Raw genomic sequence first — 20,565 nt, 5'->3', positions numbered from 1 at the left:
CACAACCCAGGGCTTGTCTCACTCGAACAATGATCACCTTCTTCAGTGTTCATCTTCTTCATTGCTGACTCTCACAAAAATGTTTTCTCATGATGAATCAATATCTTTTTCCTTACAACTGCCCATCATTAATAATGAGCTCCCCCCAAAGAGAGAAGACCTAATTCTCAGTCTCCTTATCTGTAAAGTGAGAATAACAAGGAAATATGTGAGGTTTCAAGAGAAATAATATTCATGTGAGGCTGAGGGACAATTCCATCATACAGTAAGCATTCAATATGTGCTTACTTAATATTAATAAGAATATATTGCATTCTAGCAACCTTCAATCAATGTTTTATGACTTTGTCCAACAGACTACTGACAAACTGTTGGACGAACCACTTTGAGCAGATCAGCACAAGCATACTGGGAGAGGTAAGTGCTGACTCCAGTTACAGCTGCAGCCACCCAGCACTACGGGGCGGGGGCAGTTTGCTCAAACTCTTACATGTTGCTTGAGCATTTAGTTCTCATTATAGAATAAAGACAGTTGTTCTTTAGTCAAAGCTCCTGAAACATAAATCTTCAAAGATTGATGCAAATTAGGTTTCAAGTACAACACTCTCACTAGAATTTATTTGAAAATTATAGTCTTAGCTACTCCGCACATCAAAAGGGCATAATCTTAATGTATCTGACTAAATACACTGAAAGGGTTGTTTAAAAGTAATTAAGAAGAAGCCATTCAGAATAAGCTCTCAGTATCATCTGCACAAAGACCCACCCAAGGGTCTCATTTCTCACTTCCACATAGGTGTTTTCAAGTAGCTTACCTTGGGTCTTGGTTTCTTATAACACGGGGCGGGGAATAGTTGTGGATAGATTTATGTAGCAAATATATACCAAGGGTATTTGTTGTGAAGGAATTCTACAAATAAGAAGATTGATACATAGTCCCACCCATAAGAAATTCAGCCTTTCCATTTACAACAGCATTAAAAATAAAGTGAGAGATACATTTAACAAAAATTTACAAGATTTGTACATTGAACTTTTTGAAGTATCACCAGAATAAATTTTAAAAGATCTACATATATGGAAGACATCCCATTTTCATGGAATGATTGACAATATTATTAAAAATGTTAAGAATCCTCAAAGTGAACTATATATTCAGTGGAATCCCTATCAAAATTCCAGCTGACTTCTATGCAAAATTGAAAAACTGATCCCAAAATTCACATGGACCTGCAAGGGGCCCAGGACAGCAAAAACAACCTTGAAAAAGAAGAGTAAAGTTGGAGGACTCACTTTAAAGTGTACTAAAATGCTATAGTACTAAGTCAGTATGATACTGGCATAAGTTTGGATAAATAAGTCTAAGAGACACAATAAAAACCCACGGGGAAAAACTTACATTTACAGACACTTTTCCACTAGGGGGCCAAAAACACTCCATTGAAAGAATAGTCTATTCAACTAATGGTTCAGGGACAGCTGGGTATCTGCAGGCAAAAGAATCAATCTGGAATCTGAACACCCATATTTTATATAACAAATAAAATTAATTGAAAATAGATCACAGACAGAAATGTAAAAATTAAACCTATAAACTTTCTAAAAGAAGACACAGTATAAATCTTTGTGGGCCTAGGATAGGCTTTGGTTTCCTAGATACAAAACCAAGAGCACAAGTGATAGAAGGAAAAAGCAGATAAACTGGACTTCATCAAAACTAAAACCTTTTTCTTACAAAGGACATCATCAAGAAAGTGAAATGACAGGGGAAAAGGGTATCTCAAGTCAGAGAGTGCGTGCTTTGCAAAAAAATAAAATAAATCTTTACATCAAACTACCTCCCTTGTAAAGAAATTGTTTTAATGTTTAAAAAAATATAGTTAAAGGACAATGTGCAGAATAGAAGAAAAATTTTGCAAAGCATGTATCTAATAAGAGAGTAGTATCCAGGATATATAACGAATGCTTACAACTGAACAATACAAAAAAATACACCCAATTTTTAAATTTACCACGAATTTAAATAGATATACAAATGGCCAATAATCATATGAAAAGATGCTCAGCATCACTAGGGAAGTCAAAAACAAAATGAGATCTCATTTTACACCCACTAGGATGGTTATAACCAAAACATGGACAATAACAAATGTCGTTCAGGAGGCAGAGAAACCTCATATGCGGCCAGGGGAAAGGAACAATGTTGCAGCTTCTTTGGAGAAGTCTGGTATTTCCTCAAAAGCTTAGAGTTATATGTCTCAGCAATTCCACTCCTACATATAGAGTCATCTCTCAATATCCTTGGGGGGTTGGTTTCAGGAACCCCACACCCTGGATACCATAATCCAAGGATGTTCGAGTCCCTTTACAATCAACCATCTGGATTCATGTAGTGGAAACTACAGATATGGCGGGGCAAATGTACAGCCAACAGAATGAAAACATATTCTCATAAAAAATTTCACATCAATATTCATAGCAGTATCATTCAGAGTAGCCAAAAGTTACTAACAATATCCATCCATCAATGAACGGATAAACACATTTACCAAGAATAGGCCCACAAACTTTTGGTCATTGAAACTTTGACAAAGGAGGTGAGAACATACAATGGAGTAAAGACAGCCTCTTCAGCAAATGGTGTAGGGAAAACTTAACAGCTGCATGTAAATCATTGAAGTTAGACTACTCCCTCACAGAATATACAAAAATGAATACAAAATGTGTTAAAGACTTAAACATGTAGACAAGACACTATAAACCTCTTAGAAGCAACCATAGGCAAAACATCTGACATACATCTCAGCAATGTTTTCCTAGAGCAGTCTACTCAAGCAATAGAAAAACAACCAAAAATATACAAGAGGGATCTAATTAAACTTACAAGCTTTTGCACAGCTATGGAAACAGTAAGCAAAACAAAAAGACAACCAACCTATGGAATGGGAGAAAATATTTACAATAAATGAAACTGCTAGGGGCTTAATTCCCAGAATATGTAAACAGCTTTTACACTTAATAAGAAAGAAAAACAAACAATTCAATTCAAAAATTGGCAGAAGTCCTAAAGAAACATTTCTCCAATGAAGACGTACAAATGGCCAGTAGCCACATAAAAAAATATTCAATATCATTATCAGAGAAATGCAAATCAAAACTGCAATCAAGTATCACCTCTCACCAGTCAGAATAGCCATCATTCAGAAGTTCACTGACAATAAATACTGGAAAGTCTGCGGAGAATTGGGAACACACCTGCACTGTGGTGGGGATACAGTTTGGTGGAGCCATTGTGGAAAAGTGTATAGATGTTCCTCTAAAGACATAAAATTGACCTCCCAGATGACCCAGCAATCCCACTCCTGGGCATATATCCAGAAGGAACCCTAATTGAAAAAGACACCTACACCCCAATGTACGCAGCAGCACTATTTACAATATCAAGACATGGAAGCAACCGAAATGTCCACTGAGAGATGACTGGATAAAGAGGTTGTAGCATATTTGTCCAATAGACTACTATTCAGCCATAAAATAATAATAAAATAATGACATTGGCAGCAACATCAATGGACCTGGAGAATGTCATTCTAAGTGAAGTAAGCCAGAAAGAGAAAGGAAAATACCACATGAGATTGCTCACATGTGGACTCTAAAAAAAAAAAAATAGAAAGAAACAAAAAAATAAACTTATCTACAGAACAGAAACAGACACAGAGACATAGAAACCAAACTATGGTTACCAGTGGGGAGAGGGTGTGGGAAGGAATAAACTGGGAGTTCAAGATTTGCAGATACTGAGTATGTAAAGAATAAACAGCAAGTTTATACTGTATAGCACAGGAGAATATATTTAATATCTTATAGTAACTTATGTTTAAAAAGAGGATGAAAATGAATACAGGTAGGTTCCTATTTAGCTGAAGTGTTGTGCTGTACACAAGAAACTAACACAAAATTATAAACTAACAAGACTTCAATGAAAATATTTTTAAATAGACCAAAAACGAAAACAAAGGAAAAGGATATTATCAAGCAAAAAGAATAAAGTACTGATTCAGGCTACAATTATGGATGAACCTTGAAACTTTATGCTAAAATAAGCCAGACACAGAAAGCCAAATAGTGCCCTTTAAAGTGAACTGTATCTAAGCGTTTATTGTACTACTCCTGTAAATTTTCCAGAGGTTTGAAATCTATCAATATCAAAATAAAATGTATTATGCATTAAAAACTTAAAACGCTTCCTCACAGGAGGGCTTTAATTATTAAATGCAGAAACGCATATAAAGCTCTTGGAAAAACAATTTGCACGTCCACACACAGTCACTGCTGTCACTGCCACTCAGAGGGTGGTGACAGCGCTGATGAGAGCTGCCTCCACTCGCTCCCCTGCAGAAAGGAGTGAAGGCCTGAGCTCTGACAGGCAGGGTGAGCGTGAACCTGAGTCATACACAGCCACGTTCCAGACTCTGCGTTACCCAACTTTCTTATACAAACTGCAACATGTAATGTAAACACGCTAGAGGGATGTATCTTACAACACAGGGAATACAGACAATGTTTTACAGTAACTATAAATGGAGCATCTATTGTACACCTGAAACTAATATCATATTTTAAATCAGCTATATTTTTATGAAAAATTAAAAAATATTTTTAAAATGCTATCACTTTAATATTCAATTCGGTTTTTAAGTTACTACTAAACAGCTCAGAATGTATAAAAGCATTTAATTGTGCTGTTTGCTTACATATTTATTTACATTCAGCCTCTTGCTAAAAGAGAATTTAAACAATTCTGTTAAACACAGCTTAACAACCATAACAACAAAAGGCAAAACGGAGAGTGAAGAGAAAATGGAGATTCAATACTTAAATGAAACCAGGGGGAAGTAAACTCATAAAAATGGATTCCATGAAGTCAGGGAAGGGCTTAAGGCTGACTAGAAATTCAGCTGTAGGATTCTTGGCAGCGAAACCAAAAAGAAAAGATGATGGGGCGGGTGGTAGAGCGTGTGCTTAGCGTGCACGGGGTCCTGGGTTGAAGCCCCAGGGCTTCCACTAACAGGTAAATACATCTAATTAACTGCCCCCCTAAAAGATCACCAAAGAAAAGAAAAAGAGAAATTTCTTTCCCAAAGAACCCTGATATTAAATTTGGATTAAATATTAAAAAAAAGAAAAAAAGAAAAATTCAAAAGATAAGTGACACTGAAGGAAAACCACAGCTGGCCTAACAAGCTAAGTCACAAATCAAAGTGTGATAAGTGTCGGTTTCCTGATCTAAGTTTTGCTGGGCTACCTGGTAAATCTGAAGTTTAGTGTCAGTTTACTGGGCTAATAAGCTAACCCGAAAATCCAAGGTCAACAGTTGTCAGTAACGTGATCTGTTCCAAATTGATAAGCTTCAGTGTACTGATTCCTTGCTTTTTGTTGTTTGAGCCTTATTGGGTATTAGCCCCATACTTGTAATTAACCCTATAAAACCTCATGTGCACGTCTTGGAGGTGCTCAGAGCTTTGGAAAAGAAACCCCTCTGAGCCCGCCAGCGTAATAAATCTCAGTACTCCAACCCTCTGTGTGATTCTTATTTCTTGGCTGGCCTTTTGTTTCCATAACAACACAAGCGATAATGCCCGTGAGATAAATCTGGGGAGGCTGCTGGTAAGTCGCCATGTCTCACGTGGGAAAATCTGAAACATCCTTCTCACCACTCAGAGTCATCATAAGCCCACACCACACCTCCTGCCGTTAAATGCAGGAGCACGGTTAGGGCCCGGCCTTTGCTGTCTTTGTGTCATCACAGTGATACAGGATGGAAGGGGGAAGAGCACAGCCATTCAAGGAAGGCCGCAGCAATTGACATCAAAATGGTGAAGGATTCAACCCCCAATAGGCCTTGAGGCTCAGGATGAAGAGATTTAACTTCTAGCAGATCTTGAGATTCAGTAAACATCCATTGTAATAGTAACCTGGTGAATAACATGCCCCAGGCACCATGGCAGTCCCAATGATAGCCACAAAAGGTCAAAGGGTGGGAAATGGCCAACTCCCTGGGAATCCTAGCCCCTTGCCCTAAGGCTGGTCCTTCTACTTATTAGCATATGAAACCACCAAGCCCAAGAAAACAAGCAACACAGCGCCACCTCGCGGTCACCACTCTCTGTCCCTCTTTGGAGAAGACAGACCTTCTGTCTGTGGGGTGTGTACCTACTTCTAATCTGTGCATGAAACCCCCACACCTCGTGACGTTTCTCTTGCATTTCAATGTATCTGTCTGAATATATATACCTTTACTCAACACTGGCTTGCTCTTGAATTCTTTACTGCATGAAGTCAAAGAACAAAATCTGGTGGGGCACATCCCAGGGGCTCAACAAAAGCCTGGGACACAGCCCTTCTCATGCCCAACGTTTTTTATTCTTGTATCAACAGGACTGGGCTGTGAAGTGACGTCTGAGGCCCCAGCTAAGGGACAGAACCAGCTTCCAGGGTTCCAATTTGCGGGCAGCCTCTCCCCCAGCTTGGGCCTTGGGGTCTGCCCGGTTCTCTGTGTTTCTCTGTTGTGCTGACTCCCCAGCCATACAGCGTACTCCTAGGCCTGTCCCCACAAAACCCTTCTCTCCAAAATACAAGCACGTCATGTCACAATCCTCTTGTTCAACCAGGAAATGTTCAGCCCACTTTTTTCCTCCCCAATAAATTACCCAACTGTCCTCCCTCCCATCACATCACTTCTTTCTTTGTGAGAACTCTGCACTCGCCACACCCCATCATGAACACAGGTGTCTTGCTGGCTGTGACCGAGATGTTTCTTTCTCACACAGCAAGCGTCCTTTCACTTTCCCCTTGTTACCTTAAAAAAGCCTTTCCTGAGTCACCCACCCCTCTGATTATGAACTCACAATGTGCTGAAGTTGCAGTCACTATGTGCATACATCCCAGTTTTGGCTAGGTATCCATCACAAGATCTTCATTAAGGAGCTGCATCAAGAAGTTATACAGGGTATTCTTACATCAGAGTGGAGGAACCTGCAAAAAATTTAAACGGCTTTGAAGAGAGTGTTAACCAGGGACAGAGATGTCGCGGGTCCTAGTCAAAAGTGTCATGAGGAAAAATGTTCTCCCAAGGCTCAGAGTGGCTTCTGAACACAGAATCCTCAGGGAGGAGGTGACAGGCAGTGATTAGGGTGGGTGATACAGGTTACGCTCCCCCAGCTGGGGAAGAATAGGTTTTTTTCTTGTTTTCCAAACAATTTCTTACTATCTTTTTCTCTTATTGCCACATACCATTTCCTACGAATTAAGCATATCAATGTCAGTCACTTGGGCCACTTGGGAGAAGCTACACGATGCCATTCACAGGGATGGGGCATGACAGCCACACCAGTCTAGGTTGAAAGACCAGTGGGGGTATTTGCAAGGTAATCACGGGCATGCAACAAACTCCCCAGCTTCAATGACCTCATCTCAAAGCTGGGGTCAATAAAACTACCAAGCAAATTGCGTGAAGATTATGGCCAATGTTTACTAGGTAAGTGCCCGTGAAAGCTGCCGCTTAATGGGGAATGAGTACGATCAATGAGGCCCTGTCTACCTGCCCACATGCGCCCTGCCTTCCTGCCTTGCTGCAACAGCAGAACTTGTTTAGCTGAGATGAACACCCCCAGAGCAGCCCAGACGGGAAAGCTCCCAGCTCTGCACGGCGAGACGTGTTCCTTTCCTTCTCAGAGCTGATCACAGTTTGCTGTCGTCTGTTTTTATGTTTATCCCTTTTGTAACTCCCTCTCCTCCGGAGTTTTTGCTCAAGCAGCACAGGGCCAGGTGTGTCTTGGGTCCTGCCGGATATTCTGGGCAGGGAAACAGCCAACTCCATATCTGGCTCTGGTGCTGAACGGAGAGAGCAGAAGGCCCAGGGGCCCATGCTGAACTGAGGCCCCTGCACCCAAAATTATGGTCTGACCTTGGGCAAATTACACAGTCTTCTTTACCCTGAGATTCCTCATCTGTCCATGAAAATAACTGCCCATGTCACACAGAGTTACAAGTATTAAAGGAAATCAACAAATTCACAACCTAGCCAAGGGGCTACAAGTGCATCCTCAACAGACAAATGCTGCCTTTACGGCTCTGACGCACGCTAAGCGGGGCGGCCCCACACAGTGAACACTGCTAAGTGCCAGGGTGTTAAATGCTTCATGTGTGCTATAATACTCTTTAGATCTTACAACAATCCCAGGAAGAAATGAATATTATCATGCCCATTTCACAGATTCACCAACAGGTTGAGAGTATGCATTCTATTCCAAGGCCCTATGGTGAAGAAATGGCAATTTAAACCGGAATCTGGGCCCAGGCCTTGGCTCCATCTCTCTCCCATCCACCTGACCACTTGCCTATGAATTCCACCTGTCCAATATAAAAGTTTGCAGCCGGCCATCCCTTAAAAGCAATGTGTGCCACCGTTTGTCAATGTTGTTTAATTACCATAAACTGTTCTCAGAAACCACTACAGTAAAGAAAGTTGGACTTAAGGAATTCTGCATTGCGTTCTCCTGCAATGTGCAGGATCCCTTTCCTACACCTCCAAATCCAAGTGTATGCTTCCTCCGTGTTTATGTTTGCACACGGCTTATTAAAGCAGAAGGTATCTGCAGTAATTCCATCTCGGTTGCTTTCCAAGTTTGCAGATGATCCATATTCGGTCTGTGAACGAAAATACTACAATGTGAATGAGAATACTGCAACCATGTCAGTAAACAAAGAATACTGATACCAAGTCATTAAAGGCTTCCGCCACTCCCCGGCGAGGACAGGCCTGCAGCCCAGCCACTGCAGCAACTCACAATGGTGCCCTCTGAGCAGACTCAGAATAAGAAAGGACGGGCTACTGGCCCGAGATAGCTAGGTGCTTGTCTAAAAAATGAATTCAGTGAGTCCTAATATTTGCTTCCTCCCATTCATACAAAATCACTAAATTCTTGAACTTGAGATACCTGGCTTTCTTTAGATAACAAGTAATCTTTTATTGTTCCAACAACCTGGTCTTTGTTGTAAAGCTCCTATATATCCTAGCTCTGCCTCAACCTCTTGGGAGCAGTCCCTCAGAGAGTTCTGAGAGACGGTCATCCTGGCTCGAGTCCTCCCGCCAAATGAAACATAACTCTTAACTTTTAGGCTGCACGTTTATTTCAGTCAACAGTTTTGGACACCATGAAGCACCACAGCAGATTTCTCTCCACCTGAACTCTCCAAGTAACCAGAGCCTTGGTACCAGCAGTGGCCCTTTGTGCTCATCCGACTCCTCGGGGGGTCCAGATGAATTTGGCTGAGTCTCTCCTGGTTCTCAGATCTCACATATTGGTTGATGATCCTAAGTTTTATCTGGCGGTGTATCCAGGTACGTGGCCCTCCAGTTGAAAGAAACTGAGGTGAATTACCCACCCAGTGGAGACATCCCGAGTGGGTCCAAGTTGAAAGACACTGGGTTCAGGACTGAGTGGTTAGGTAAGAGGCTGGTCTAATGTTTTCCTCAATTTGGTTACCTCCATTGAATTTTTCAGGATAAAAGTAAAACTCTTATGAGGAAACTTTCAACTCCAAATTTTGGACCATCCTCCTGGCTGGTAACAGCATTCTCAGGTGACAGGGAATCTTCCAGGAGTGGTAGACACAAAGACTTCATGCCACAGAGTTGTCCCTGTGGGAAATCTTACTAGCAAATTTATTCTGAGAAGGCGACCTTACAATGGGGAATAGAACTTTCAAAAAAAAAATAAAGAACAGAAAAGAAAAGAAAAAGAAATGACAGATTGCCAGTCTCCAAGTAAAACCCCAGCCAGATTTATGTACATACAAAACTTACAACATTAATCGGGAATAAGAAAAAAAAAAACTCACTCTGGAAATAACCAGGCCTGATAAAAACATTTTTTGGCATTCTGAACTTATAAAAACAAAATCCCCTTTAGTGGGAACTTGGATTTCTCTTCCTGTGTCCTTGAAATGTAAACGTTTTATCTTTCTCTGGATGTTTTAAGTGTGTGCATGTAAGTATATATATGTTTAGTTTAGTTTTTAAAGGAAACCTTGGACTCTGCCATACAAAAGTTCAAGTATTGTGTACATACGGTGGCCACGCAAATAAATTGGGATTCTAAGCAATTCTTTGATTGTACCAATTTTCAGATATTTTGCCATCTTAAACTTTGTTGCATCAGCCTGGACCACGAAGGCTTTAAGCTTTTGGAGAGTAAACCTTTGAATTTTATTTAGGCAACACCCTGACTCTCATGTGGAAGGGCCTCTTCATCTTATTGGTTTAAAATCACTATATATATATATATATATATATATATATATTTATTTATATATATATAAATTGATGGCCATATGATGGATTTTTTAATTTGGAAAAACTTTTTAATTGGTGAAAGTTTAAAGAGATCTCATTATAAACGGCTGTTTTATTGGTACCTATTAAAATAAAGTTTAAATGCAGAAAAATATATCTAATGGTTAACCTAAGAACTCAGATATAAAAATATAACTGGTTTGAAAAGCTACATTTTTGTTTTTCCTTTCTGATAAATGTTTCTAGAGATGCTAATAAAAACTTAGTATAATTAATGTTAATTAGGTTGAATAACTGGAAAAAGGATTGTAAAAATGTCAAAAAAACAGATAAGTGGCTTATCCCAAAAGGATAAATATTTTTATATGGTTATTTTGAATGAGATAAATAAAATGGACACTTTTGGATTTACATACAGGGTTTTGATACTACACTACGTAAAGTTAAAAAAAAAGGGCCAAAGAGTTCACCTACTCCCCCCCAACATTAAAGTTCAAACAAGTCCGTTTTATTTACCACAGTTTAACATATATTTATATGTAGACTGAAATACTTGATCAAGGATTGGGACAACAGACCAATTAATGAAATTAAAAATCGAGAAGGGCCTAAGCTCTTTGGCTGAAACTTGGGCATCCTAGAGACTTCTATAAAATTATATACAATGTACACCCACAAAAAAAAGGTTTCTGTCACTCCTTCTAGAAATAAGAATTACTGATTAAACTTAATAAATATAAAAATTAAAGGTATAAGATTTAATAAAATTGAGATAAAAGTTTGTGAAATTGGTATATTTAGATGGTCTTTATATAAACCTTTTGCTTATGTTGTGGGATAGATATGTTTCAGTGGAAAAACGCTTCCCCTTCTTGGTATTATAAGGCTGGGCACATGTCTATCCCTCTGAAAATATTAATTGAACAAATTAAAGGAAACCAATATAGTTACTTGAGACGTCCAATATAACGTAAATCTAAAAAGTAATTTGAGTAGCTAAAAAAAAAAAATAGGTTTACCCTGGGTTTAACTTATAACTCAAGGAAAAGAGACCTTAATAAATGTCTTATGCAAGCTTTGGAAGACAAAATAAAGAAAACCTTAGTTTTAAAACATGGAATTCTTTGTTTACAGCTCTTCTCACTGATACAAAAATGCCAATTAAGGAGATAAAATTGGGTCTGGGTGACAGAGCATTTATCTGGGGACCTGGAAGAGAGTGTCTTTGTCTTGCAGATCAGAAATATAAATACAACAAACAGTGACCTAGGACTGAGCCTAATTAGCTCAACGAAATAAAACTTGAGGCCATGAAATTTTTGGCATTTTAGAACTCAGAACTCTGACGGGTCCTTCAGACTTTGTGAGGAAATCTTAATTATCTGTTTCATAAATAGTAAGCCTTAGTGATTTGAGCAAGCAAATTCAGCTTACTCCAACTATTATTATAAATATAAGTAAGTTTTAAAGTGAAGCTATGAGATCTCTAGCTTTTGTCTGTTTATAAGCCTGCATACAGATTATAGAAGTGAGATATTTCTACTGCTAAAAAAAAAAATTTCGAAGTCAAAGAGCTCTGCTTAATTGATGTAAAAATATAAGAGCTTAAAAATTAAGTATTTTTAAAATAAAAACTTAACAAATTGACTTTCAGTGTCATGTGAATTGGAAAATATTCAATATTAAGGTAATATTTGATATTGTTTAGTTTAAGTATGTTCTAATAAATGTAGACATCTTTAAAATCATCCATCTTAACTATAATACCTTTACTGTACCTAGGTTTAATGAAAGTCAAATAAGATCCTGTTATATCTGTTGCAGATTTGTCAAAAAAAAAATAACAGTAATGTGCTGTGGTAAAATTTTAAGTAAATTAAATGTAAATGAGATGAGAGCTTTGGGTAAATATTTAAAATATATTTTTAAAATGTATGCTTAAAATAATCTCTAAATGTTTGATATCTTTAAATTCTAGAGTTGTGCTAAATTAAGTTAAATGACAAGATTTTATTAAATATCTATGCCATTTTCAGATAAAATAAGATTGAAATATGAATTACTTAACATTTAACTTCCTCTTACAGTGAAACTAAAGGTGTTTAGAAATATTAATAAATGGTTGGTGTCACACAGAAATAGTCTCTATTAGTAAGGGAATGATCTCAGTATCCTAGGAAAGTAATATAAATGCGTAAAGGAAGATGTAAGAATGGAATAATACTTTGTTAATGAAAAATAGTGACTTTCTCCTGAAGCTGGTTACCTCTGAATGGAAGACAAAATAAGGGACACACTAATATAAGTATAGAAAGCTGTGGAAGGCTTGTGGAAAAGGAACCCTGAGGAAAGTTTTGTACGTGGTCAGAATTGGCTAAGTTTAGAATCAAATTGGGCAACGTAAATGAATCTTAGAAGTTAGCTGGAACAAGATTAGATTTGGTTTTCTCTCTGTTAAGAGGAAAAAATTTTCTTAAAATATTAATCCACCTTCAGTAACAGATTGTAAAACTTCTTATACCACTTAGCTGATCTGTTCTGCCTTTACATTTGACATATTTTCTTGTTAATGAATTAGTACTACATTACAGTGATCTATATGTTTATCTGATCAAGTGTTCTGAAATCTTTCACAAAGCTCCCCAAATATAAAATTCTAATTAATTAAATAAAAATTAATTTAATTAATTAAAATTCTTTTAATCTCCAGTTAAGTTTGGGATGCTACAGAAGGCCCCTGAAACATCCCAAAGAGAGATTTTTAACTATAAAGTTTCATTTGGCATTTTAAATAACATGGAATTGTCAAATGAATCATAAAACTTCTAAGGTTATATTGAATGAGAAATATTATTAATATAGGTATTGTAGAAATTATATGGACTCCCTAAAATTCTGGTTTATCTGAAATGTTACCAGTGATAATTATGGGTATAGTGAACAGGTTTCTTTATTGATTATAGTGTAACGGTGTTTAACCATGCTTTTAAATCTTTTGTCATTTATAGACAGTTAATTGTTTTCTTCTGATGGTTTTGCAAAATGCTTTCTCTTCAAGGAGATTTACTGATTTCTAATAAATTTCAAACTACAGCACTGAACTAAACTGGGTAAGACATTTTAAAGTTCTAATGAAAACTCTCATTAAAAGAATTAGTTACATGGGACTGATTAACCAGCTGAATATGGTTATAATTTTTGATATTGTTTGAAATACTACTGCCTTTTAACCTGTTTCCCAGACATAAAGAATCTCTTCTCCTTAAGCTAGTTATGGTTCACAGCAATTTGATAAATTATAACTATGTATACAGACTTGGAACAGTTATCTTTTCTCTCTATCTGATCCCTCAAAAGACTAAAAATACTTAGGTCCCCAGTGGCTCTATCAGACAAATTAGGGAGATCATCTCCTAAGAGATATAGGAGTATAAAGGTATTTTAAGGATTTTAAAGAGAAAAGAATTTACCTAAATCTGTAAGGCAAAAATCCATGAAAAGCCTTGACGTGGCTTTCTTGGCCTTAGAAAACCTTATTAACATTCTACCCTGAGACTCCGTATTAAAACTTCCAACACAGTCAATTTAAAAAGCCTATATGATCAAATAATCAGATTTAATTTGTAAAGAAATTAATCTTGATTTGGCTATATTTGAGAAAACTGAGGGTAACTTTAGAGAGAAAAAAATTATATTTTAGTGGATATTAAATTCTAGTTTTGTTAATTGAGGTCCATATTTACTAAGACACTTCCCAGATCATTCCTTGCTGTTATGTCACACTGCTGTACAGTTTAATTGAATTATGAAAAGAATACTCTAGGTTTGATTCTGAAGCTCAGTAATCTATCCTTGGGTAAAATTCCAATGCCCCATGACCTGCAGCCAGGGGATTATACATACTGCAACAGGCATGACTTAAAGAACTGTCTCCAACCTGAATGGAAAGACCCTTTTTCAGATACTCTTAACTAGACCATACACACCAAAGCTGAAGGAAACGGAGTCTCGGATTCATTTCCTATCTGAAACAGCCCCTGCAGTGCACTGGCCTATAGAGCACTGCTCACCTTAAAACAATGCCCAAATGGAGAAAAAGCTTCCATACCAGGATGAGAAGAAGACGACATCTGAGCTAGACTGCTGACCCAAGACACCGGACCAGGACTGTATACCAATTACTTTGATAATTTCTCCAACCTTTGATTATGAACTACTCCAATTGTTAAGTTTATGATAAATTACCTATGTCTAGTACTTCTGTGTTACCTTGGTGGGTTTCCCTACTCCAAGGCTCTAACTAGATAGCCCTCAGAAACGTTATTCTAAAAAGAATTTATAGTTCTGTTTAGGCCACTGTTGATCTTACAAGGTGGGAGATTTCAACTGGCCAATTAATACCTGCCCTGACCCTGACCATAAATATGAACTTTCTCATAGGATCAAACTCAGAAACACAAGCAAAATTTTAACCCAAAAATACAACTTCTCGACTATTAAATTCTTACTCGTGACTTTATTTACGTTACTAGCTGTATTACTTATATCCTGTCTATTTTATAAAATTGTTGTCTGTTACATTTCCCAATGTGTAACTAGGCCCACAAGATGGATGATGGCTAAACATCTTGAAGAAACAGATAAAATTTATAACCCTGAATAAAATAAATATAATAGTGTGATTCTAGGTATGGGAATGAGCAAAGATGGGTAAACACTTCCTGGATCATAATAGAGTAGTAAGACAGGTGATCCAGAGAACTTTTAGTATCAACAGGGCCTGATAAAAAAAACTAACACCTTGAATGGCAACTCAGAAGATTCTTCACCTGAACTAGGAATGAGCCATCCTAGCACCGTGGGACAAAATTGGTCATGAAATGTCTCTCAAAATATTGGTCGAATTTAGGACCAAGGGGGAACACTGTGAATGAAAATACTACAATGTGCATGAAAATACTGCAACCATGTCAGTAAACAAAGAATGCTGAATCCAAATCATCAGCGGCTGCTGCCAACCCCCAGCGAGTTCATGCCTACAGCCCGGCCTCTCAGCCACTCACAGTGGTGCCCTCTGAGCAGACTCAGTGCAAGAAAGGACAGGATACTGGCCCTAGATAGCCAGGTGCTTGCCAAAGGAATGAATTCAATGACCCAAATGTTTGCTTCCCACCATACATAGAAAACCACTAAATACTTGAACTTGAGATATCTGGTTTTCTTTAGATAACAAGCAATATTTTATTGTTCCAATTACCTGATCTTTGTTGTAAAGATTCTATTTATCCTAGCTCCTCCACTACCTCTTGGGAGCAGTCCCTCAGAGTGATCTGAGAGGCTGTCATCCCGGCTCGAGTCCTCCAGCCAAATAAATCAAAGCCCTTAACATTTAGGCTGAACGTTTATTTCAATGACGTTCCAGAATAGACACAACTCATCAATTCTGTAATGGAACACACTGAATCAGGAACCAAAAGCGTGTTTTAGTCCAGAAAATCTCCAGGTTCCTATTTCTTCCTGTCATTATACAATCCCTCCAGAACTCATTACTTTGCTGTCTGCTCCTCTGGCAACCAAACTCAGAGAAGAGACAACTCAGCAGAGCGCCCTGCTGGGGAGAACACCCCGCAGAAGCACTGCAGGCTGCCTTCCCTCCCGCACGCTCTGCTGACCCTTGGTGTCCCCCGTGGAGACCAGGCCAACACAGCTCTTCCCAACAGCTGCAAAGTCGCACACGTTAAATAAATCATTTTATTTTATATGATATTTTACGTATATACCCATCTCTGAAAACAGCTTTGCCAGAAGCCCAAATCTTCAACATTAATCTGCAAAGGCAAATCAGGTCCCCAAGGGAAAACAAGTCTTAAGACGACGCTAAGGCCTCCAAAGTCCTCTCCACGACCATGAACCAAACTGCCTGCAGGTCTGCAGCTGCAGGACGCTACATGTCTGCTTTTAAAGCAACCCCTTTCTGCCCTCGGGTGCTACAATGCCCTTTTATGCCCTCCCATCACAGGGCAAGAGCAGCCGCTGCAGAACCTTGCAGGGCAGCACTGACAGGACTGGACAAAGGGGATCAGAGCTAAACAAAGCATTCTGATGACACGAGCTTGTCACTGTGTCTCTTTACAGATGTAGATATATATAGAGAGAAGTGGGGTGATATTGCTCAAAGTCACACAGCTAATAAGTGGCAAAGTATATAACTCTGCTCCTCCCTCCTGTGTGACGCCCAACTGGGACAACCACAGGGTTCTCTCGTGGCTGCCTGAACAGTCTTTTCCTATCACTCATGACACACAATAGTGTCTGAACTTAGCCTGCATTTGCAGCATCTTTTCCCTCCAGTTTCTCAGGAACAAGGCTGTTCGGGCCTGTATGAATTCCGGCTTCCTGAAATCTCCGTGCTCAGGCTGGTCTTGCCTGTGCATCCGGCCCGCTGCTCAGAGGCTCTTCCTCCCCTGCAGGAGGACGTTTCTAATCTTCACAGGGACACAACCTCAGGGGAGCTCTCCTCTCGCCCTCAGCATGGCAGGTGTCCCAGGCCTCATCCCGAGCAGCCCCGTTAGGACGGTGTCTGCCCAGCTCTGCTAGTCAGATCAGCAGCCTCAATGCCAGGGATTATACCCAGGTCACACTGCAAACCTACTGCCCGCCTCACAGCCCCCAGCCAGCAGGTCACCTGGAAGTCACAGCAAGTGCCCCACCCAATCCAGAAGTCTCTTCTTTTGCCAGCACCACTGATGAATGGTTTCCAACCTTCGGACAGTTTCGCACAAAACAGCACCTTCTACTGTGAAACGGGTGGTTTTTCTTCTGCGCCTCATCCTTACTGGAAACGTAAAAGGAAACCAAAAGGCCTTTTCTCAACCCTTTTCTGATGAAACCCTCCCACCCACAATACTCATATGCTCAAGAGCTTTGGATCCACATGATTTTCGTTCTCTTAGGCTAAGTGGCTCAAAAAACTAAGGGATTCTTTCTCCTTTGAGGGTATTAGCACTCAGTTTCTCGGCTTTAATCTGTTTTTGTCTCTCTCTTCAGTGACCCTAGCAGTTGCCACCTCTTACTCCCTTCAGCAGCCTCCCTCCCAACTTCAAGTCTAGGAAATCAGCTGTGATGAGGGGCATGGGGGCAGTCACAGAAGATGCAACTAAGGCACAGAGAGGCTACATAATTTGCCCAAGAAATCACCTTGAACCACCAACAGAGTGTGTCACGTCCCTCTGTTTAACTCTAATGCTAAGCAAGTTAACTTTTTGTAGATTATGTTTATAAACAGATGAGGTATGAAAATACATACAAGGACACACATCAACTCTAAGATATTCATTAACTCCACTATTTTGTTTCTATTTATTTTATTTCTATTAAAAAATTAAGAACCCCTGCAGTCAATATAGCAAAATGTTACTGGGTTTTAAATCCAGAATATACAGGGGTTGTGTCATTACTCATTCTTGTATGTATTTTCACAAGACAAAATGATTTGAAAGTCTCTCTCCCCGCCCCCTACTCACTACTGGCTCTCACCAGAGCTCCCAGACCACACATCTAACAGCCTTTCACTTTACCCACAGCTGAACTCATCAGTTTTCCCCCAGAACTCCCTCTGCTGCTTTCCCTCCTCAGAACACAGCAGGACCATTATTTAACTCATTAATCCACCCAGAAACCTGGGCCTTACTCCATCCTACCTTCACAGACAGCATTGATCCTTTCCTCTTTACCATCTAAACATGCCTTCAATCTGTTCGCTTTTACCCACTGACCGTCCCACCGCTCAATTGGAAGCCAACAACACTGCCCACCTGGACTCATGAGTCTCCCAGGTGGCCCCACAGCCACTCTCCCCTACTTGAGACAAATGTGATTGTGTCTCTCCCACGCTTTTGGACTCATTTCAGACCCACTGTTCTTAGAAGAAACTTCAATTTCTTCACCTGGTGAAGGTCCTTGCCATGAAACTGTCAGCTCAGTAAGGGCAGGACACACCCTCGTCCCTCGGCTCCACCATCTGGCAGAGCATCAGCTTGGGAGGATTGAGTTCTTAGCAAACTACTTCACTTATCCATACAAATCCATGGTAGATTAGAAAGATTTTAGATGTTGAGCTCGACTATTAATTTGGGGATTTTGCACTGGCAACCTGCAAGTATATATTCCAATTATTGTGTCTTCTTAAAACCATACCCAGATTAAAGGAGTATTTGTGGAATGTCTTCAGAGTAAAAGGGACTGTACTTTTACAGATTTTATGTTTTAAAATATGAACAACCCGGACAGGGTCAAAAATAGAACCGCCTCACAAGTGACAGAAGACAGGTGAGACGCATATAGCAACAGGTCACAAAGATGGTAAGAGCAAAATTGTTTCTCCAACCCCCAAAACATTCCTCCAAGAACTGAAAACTCAGAAATTTGAAAGTAAAATACCATCATATAAAGAAAGAAAATAAATAATCCTCTTCATCAGGGTTTCTAGATCTGACTGCAGAGTTATTAGCAGGCCATACTGAATCCTAGCACAGAAAAATCAGATGGACTAGTGGTGAGTAAGTTCCAGGAAAATGGCAGTAACTCCTCCAATTGAAAGAGGACACACACTCACTTGTTCAAGGTGATTGTAAACCACATTCTGCAGAAATTCAGAAGATTCAGGCACCGCTTCTAGATGGTGATGACACGGAAGGACGGCTTGGATGCATGCTTCTAACTGAGTCACCGGCATTCTTACACTGCAGGGGGAAATGGAGGCCCTCAGCCAAGAGCACAGTTGTTCCTGTCATGTATCCCAGGCCGTGCCTCGGGGACTCAGTGTACTGTAGCAGTCCGGCCCCAGGTGAGGACCCGCAGCGTGGCCCAAGCAAGCAGGAGGGGCACTGTGCTTGAGAAATCCCATCCCCCATGGGGGCAAGAGGGGCTGGTGGGGTTGTGTGAACCTATAAATGCTCATAGAAATACACCTGCATACAGTGAAGTGATAAAATTAAAAGTAGCAGGCTATTTAACAAAATTTCAATTGTCAGTGTTAATTTTACCATTCCATTCCGCTTGTCCCCTGCACTCTGAGACAGGCTTAGGCTCTCTCACACATGCAGCTCTGATGCAATGGTTGTGAAGTTATTTTACTTTGCTGCAAGTGTCTTCGCTCCCAGTGTCACTGTGACTGTCGTCTCTTAACACAGTCAGATATCTTCCTGCATCTCTCCCTGAGTTCCTTGCTCCTGCTTCTCAGATCCTGAGATAAAGAACAGGTGAAGGCACATGACTGGAAAAGTCAATGTGGACTTGACCAAAGTCCTCAGTGACCCCCTAGGTGAGTGCTGCCCACCCCTTACCTTCGATTCTCAAGGTTCTGCCCAGGGTGACATCCAGCCAGGAGAGAGTCCTGGGCCCTATTAAAAGCTGTGTGGCTTGGGTGCAGGGAAAGCTGCAGGAGCTGGTTCTGTAGCCGGTCCCATCCACACCTCTGCTCCTCTCTCTCCCGAGGCAGCGCTGCCAAGCCCCCAGGCTCCCTGAGCTTCTGTCTTTCTCTTCTACTCTACTTCAAGCCCTTTTCCTCTTCCTTTACTCCCTGATTATCCCTAGCTGGAGTGATTTTTCTATCATAGAATCTGAAAAAATTTCCTGCAGCTGAAAAAGAGGTGCCAGAGGTCAACGCGCATATGGTGGTTCCTGAATAGAGCCCCTGGTTAGGGGGACCCTCACCAACACTCACGGGGCATCAGGCATGTTGCAGGGTCGACCACCACCAACAAGAGTTTGCTGTGACACCAAGGCACGCACAGCATCCCTGCTCACTAAATTGTAGTTGTAGTCCTTTATTAAGAAGCAAAAATAAAAAAATTGCTCATGTTTCTTACTAAAATTATTTATGAGGGAGAAAAAGAAATTGTAATAGAAAGAACAAATTTCACTCCATGTTAGATGTGTTCATTTGGCTTTAATCCTGTACCTTGTTTTCTAGGCTCAGACTTGCTATCTCTGCACCTTTTGTAAAAGAAAGTTGCCTTTAGCCTGAAATATCCAGGAGGGCCTATTCTCCGGGCTCTGATCTTTAAGGATATTTGCTCTTCTACACTTATGTATAGATGGCAAGTTGTAAAATAGTGAATAACCTTTCTTTTTTTTTGGAGGTTTTACAGGGGCACCATAATTTGACCCACATGGACAGCTGCAGGAACAAAGGATTTCAAGGACAA

The 20,565-nt window shown here is 39.8% G+C and overlaps 1 protein-coding gene across 1 annotated transcript in view; it reads right to left on the bottom strand.

The window, feature by feature from the left end:
• The window catches only part of LOC140693517 (uncharacterized), an 81,572-nt gene that overhangs the window by 25,871 nt on the left and 35,136 nt on the right, over positions 1-20,565 (bottom strand). Inside the window, exons 9-11 of the mRNA XM_072957337.1 lie at positions 19,402-19,601; positions 18,972-19,098; positions 6,909-7,035 (exon numbers count right to left, since the gene is read on the bottom strand). Coding sequence (XP_072813438.1) covers positions 6,909-6,943 — 35 coding nt within the window. The 5' untranslated portion in view covers positions 6,944-7,035; positions 18,972-19,098; positions 19,402-19,601. The remainder of the gene's footprint in view (positions 1-6,908; positions 7,036-18,971; positions 19,099-19,401; positions 19,602-20,565) is intronic.

Source organism: Vicugna pacos, unplaced genomic scaffold (assembly GCF_048564905.1).
Source record: "Vicugna pacos unplaced genomic scaffold, VicPac4 scaffold_19, whole genome shotgun sequence".
In the NCBI taxonomy this organism is placed as follows: Eukaryota; Metazoa; Chordata; class Mammalia; order Artiodactyla; family Camelidae; genus Vicugna; species Vicugna pacos.
This window is presented reverse-complemented; position numbering and strand designations above follow the sequence as displayed.